A 4713-nucleotide genomic window follows, 5' to 3' on the forward strand; every position below is an offset into this window, starting at 1 on the left:
AACTCCAAGCAGGATCCCCACCTAGGCACACCATGATCAAATTATCAAGAGTCAAAGTCAAAGAGTGAACCTTGAAAACAGCAATAGAAACAACTCCTCACCTACAAGTAATCCTCAGTAAGATTTGTGCCCATTTCTCTACAGAAACCATAGAGGACAGCTGGCATTGGAATGACATATTAAAAGCGTAGAACAAATGAACAAAAATACCCTTTCAACCAAGAATTCTATATGTGGGGAAAACGAAGGGGACTTAAAGACATTCCAAGACAAGCAAAAACTGAGAGAGTACATAGCTAGTAAGCTTGCCCTACAGAAAGTACTAAAAGGAGTCCTTCAGGCTGAATTGAAATAATGCTGGGCACCTATCTGAAGCAATATGAAGAAATAAACCACAAAGGCCAAGGTAACTACACAGGTAAACGCAAAAGCCAGTATTGCTGTACTTTTGGTTTGTATCTCCTCTTTTTGTTCTCATATATGATTGAAAATACAAATGTATAAAGCATTAACTATAAATCTCTGTTAATGGGCACCAAATATACAAACATGCCATGTGTCACCATAATTAAATAAAGAAATGTGGCAGAGCTGGGGAAAAGCAGAGTTTTTGAATACTATTGCAACTATCTCCGTATTAATACAAACTTGATTATTATAAAGTTAAGATATTAATTGTAACTCCCAGTGTAACCACCGACACTGCCCCCACAAAAAGCTCCAGCACTATAAAAAAACTAAAAAAGGTACAGAGAAAGGAGTGATAAAGAATCACTTTGTACACTAGAAAAATGAAATTAATGACAGAAAAATACAGTAATTGAGGAGTGAAGGAACAAAAAAAGGCTGACATGTGGAAAATAAATAGGAAAAGGTCAGGAAAAGTCTTTCCCTGTCAGTAATCAATACAATAACCATAGATAAAACTGTTCAACGAAGAGACAGCACAAGTGAGTGAACTTCAGGCAGTCACCTTAGCGCTGGATGCTCTGGCCAACAGTTAGCCCCGTCTGCACATTTTCATAGACAATCAGGCCATTGTCGTCGGTCTGGCTGTCTGGTCCGGCCCATGGCAGCAACGACGTTTCCTTGTGTAAAACTGTCCCCTTTGGGGTAAAGAGCCCTGGGAATCTCTCGGCCCACAGACTCCCAAATTATAAATCCAGGTCACACGTGTCTCTATATATACTAAAGCCACTACGCAGGGCTTTGCCAAGACCCTCCTTCTTGGCTTTGGAGTTCCGGGCCTTATTGATGGTGACCGAGGCATGCATTTTACTTCTCAGGATACACAACGCTGGGCTCTTGAACGGCATTCAGTGGACCTTTTGCCTCCCTACCCGGCCTTAGGCTGCAGGACTCAGAGTTCCAGAGTGGCTTACTTCCACAAGTTCAAATTCCATTACACGAAAATGGCACGTTTCAGTCGCCAGTCACACGCCAGAGGTGAATTGTAGTATGGCGTCTGACTGCATCCTTTGATGTTTGACTGCTGAGGGCTTTTAAACGTCAACCCTCCCTCTTCCCCAATGCCCCACACTCTCTCCTTTGGCGCGGTTGTAGGGTGGAGGGGAGGAGGAGTGGGCGTCAAACTACACTAGCTACTGCCAGCACAAGGGAACTGTCATGCTGGCCCCATCCACTAATCACAGTAGAACTCCCAAAGCAATTTCTTCCTTTCCTGACTCTCTCAAGTCTTTTTTGGAGCAGCTTGAAAAGGCTACCCTGCTCTCCCCCCAGAAGCCTCCTCATGTAAGGAATACACTTTGCATCGCGTCTCGGTAGTGTGTGTGTGTGTGTGTGTGTGTGTGTGTGTGTGTGTGTGTGTGTGTGTGTGTGTGTCACCAGTCTTGATTGACCTTTGAACCCAACTTGGGGTAGGGGTCCATACTGACTCAGGGTGGCAACAACAGCTCTTCTCGCCAACCTTCCCAGGAGCGCAGTGCAGAATGTGTGCTTCCCATCCGTGAAACGTTAGGGTCTGTCAAATTAGATGTCCTGGATCCCAAGGCGGTGTGCTTACTGGAAGTAAGGGACATAGCTTATGTTCTCCTGAACGTGAAGTTACAGCTAACACCCACTCTTGCTTCTGTGCCCAGCGACAGTAGTAAGTGGGATTAGCATAAAATAGTTGTCGATTTCTTCCTCGTTTTAAGCATTCGTTACCCTTGACCACTCGGCTAAGTGGGGCTGAGTACAACAAAAAGTCTCGGACTGTTGACCGAGAAATCATTCTAGGAAGCCTGTCCTGTTAACGTGTGCCATGCTGTATTAGTCTGCTCAGGCTGCCCTAATAAAATGCCATAGGCTGGGCGGCTTAAACAAGACATTGGTTTATTTCCTACAGTTCTGGAGGCTAGGAAGCCCAAGGTCAGGGTGCCAGCATGGTGGAGTTCTTGGTGAGGGCCCTCGTTTTGGCTTGAAGATAGCCGCCTTCTTCCTGTGGCTTCACGTTGGGGTGGTGGGCGGAGAGCACCATCTATGTTCTCTTCCTGTAAGGGCAGTAATCCCAACGTGTGGACCGCAGCCTCCTGACCTTACCGAAACTGAATGACCTACCAAAGACCCAGTCTCCAAATACCATCTCCTGGGGGCGGGGTGGGGTGGGGGACGGGCTTCATCGTATGAATTGGGGAGGCAGGGGATGTACACAATCCAGTGCAGAGCAGGTGCTCAGCCCAGTCTTTGAAAGAAGTATCTCTCTCTGTCTCTGTCTCTGTCTCTGTCTCTGTGTCTCTCTCTTCCCTCTCTCTCTCTGTCTTCATTTCTTGGCGGCTGGAAGTGAATTGGGGAGCCCTGATGAAACACTGTCCGGCTCCTGTCTTTACTGCTTTCTCTCCACTCTCCATTCTCACTGCATCCATATCGACTTTGTATGTCCTTTTCTAAGTAGCTTTAACAGCATTAAAACCTCCAAATTCTCTTGCTCTCTCTTGTGGGAGGTTTTCAGCGTTGCTGAGATTTGATCTATACACCTTCTCTCTCTCTCGTTTTTGAACTAAGTGTGTCTCAGTCAGCGTGAGCTGCCCCAGGGTGGCAAATGGGGAACACATGCAGGGTCTCATACCCCAGGGCGCCGCCCTATAGGGACACTGTAGCTTTGCTCTTGCAGTGGTGGAATGAAAAGGAAGGGATTCCTGTGGGCTCACGGAGGCTCAGGGTGAGCTGGGCCTTTAAGGCTTCCAGGGAAGCTGAAGACCTTGGTCACTCATTGGACGGCGGTGCTGTCAATCCTTGACTGCTGGCAAATGAGCTTAGAGCCGGCGCTGGAGGAAGTGGCCCTTGGTTGACCCTTCCAAGGTCCGCCTCCCGTCGCCAGCCAGTCAGGCTCTTTCCCGCCCTGTGCGCAGCGGCCTCGGCGCAGTCTCGGTGGAGCGCTCCACAGGCCGGCCGTTTGCCCTTCCCGTGGCGGGGTGCCCAGAGGCATCTTCGCAGACTCTTGTCCCCTGTGCAGCCGGCTTCTCTGCAGCCCCCACCCCGTGCCGGAGGCCCCGCTGCCAACAGCGTCCCCTCCCTCAGTGACACTTAGCCCGGCGGCCGCCATCTTCCCCGCGATCGTCACTGCAGCACGATGCGCGTCCGTCCTGCCATGTCTGCCACAGAGGAGCGCGGCCCGATTCCATGTGGCCAGGACGGAGCTGGTGGCTGGGCGGGTGGTGACCCCAGTCCCCTCGGGGTCCGCGCATCCCCTTCGGGAGGGATGGATGGAGTTGAGGGGGCCGCGGCTTTTCCGGCCTCCCTGGAGCTCTCCAGAGCCCTTCACGGGGAGGATGGTGGGCAGGAGGCCGCCCAGGCCGCAGTGGAAGAAGACTGGGATGTAGAGCTGGTGGAGGAGGAGGAGGAGGAGGAGGAGGAGGAGGAGGAAGTGTTTGAATTAGAGATCGAGGACCAGGAGGAGGATGAGTACCAGTCAGAAGAGGGAGACGAAACTGAGGAAGAGGTCGAGGAGGAGGAAGAGACAGAAGAGGAGGACGAGAATGGGCACGAGGGCGCGGGAGTGGTCGCGGGCCACGGGGCCCCTACGGCGCAGTTTCAGTCCCTGTTCCGGGATCTGGTCCATTGCCGTGTGCACCACAGCCACTACAACGACCGTGTCCTGGTCGGGCCCCACACCGGCCGCGTGATGGTCAGGCGCCACTCCCGACGGCCCTCGGACCCTGCAGAGGATGCCGCGCCTCCTCAGGAGCAGGAAGACCTGGGAGAGGCAGGTGAGGTCTGGCGGGGCGAGTACCAGGCAGAGGGCAGCCCGCCCTGGGAGCCGCAGGAACCTGCAGAGGGGGCGGCATCCCAGAAGGCAGAGGAACCAGCGGCGGCGGCCGAGTTCTGGGCGGGCGAGGTCCTGGCTGATGCCTCCGAGTCGTGGGAGGCTGGGGCGTGTGGACCTGACGACGGGGCCGAGGCTGGCGAGGGGCGGCCCAGTCCCCAGGCCCTTGCAGCCCCTGCTGGGGCATCGGCCTGAAAGGCAGGCCGCGCTCAGCGCTGGCCTCCGGCGGTTAAGCAGCGGGTCAAAGCTCTCAAAAACCTTCAGGCACGATATGCACAAGTAGAAGCCCAATTCTCTAAAGACCTTTATGATCTTGAGAAAAAGTATGCTGCTTTCTACCAACCTAGGGGCAAACAAATGGCATACCTCACTTTTGGTTGACGGGCTTCTAAAAATGTAAAGATTCTCAGTAGGATGACCTGAGAAAATGATGAAATGTCACAGGGGCA

The 4713-nt window shown here is 52.4% G+C and overlaps 1 protein-coding gene across 1 annotated transcript; it reads left to right on the plus strand.

The window, feature by feature from the left end:
- The first annotated feature begins 3571 nt into the window (after window positions 1-3571).
- On the plus strand, window positions 3572-4459 carry LOC130706297 (cancer/testis antigen family 47 member C1-like). Its single transcript, XM_057537684.1, has one exon. The coding sequence runs from the start codon at window positions 3572-3574 to the stop codon at window positions 4457-4459; it is 888 nt and encodes a 295-aa protein (XP_057393667.1).
- Window positions 4460-4713: the final 254 nt, after the last annotated feature.

This window comes from Balaenoptera acutorostrata, chromosome X (assembly GCF_949987535.1).
Source record: "Balaenoptera acutorostrata chromosome X, mBalAcu1.1, whole genome shotgun sequence".
Taxonomy (NCBI): Eukaryota; Metazoa; Chordata; class Mammalia; order Artiodactyla; family Balaenopteridae; genus Balaenoptera; species Balaenoptera acutorostrata.

Excerpts from the sequence above, each read along its gene's own strand:
- LOC130706297 (XM_057537684.1), top strand. The coding sequence starts at position 3,572 with ATGCGCGTCCGTCCTGCCATGTCTGCCACAGAGGAGCGCGGCCCGATT.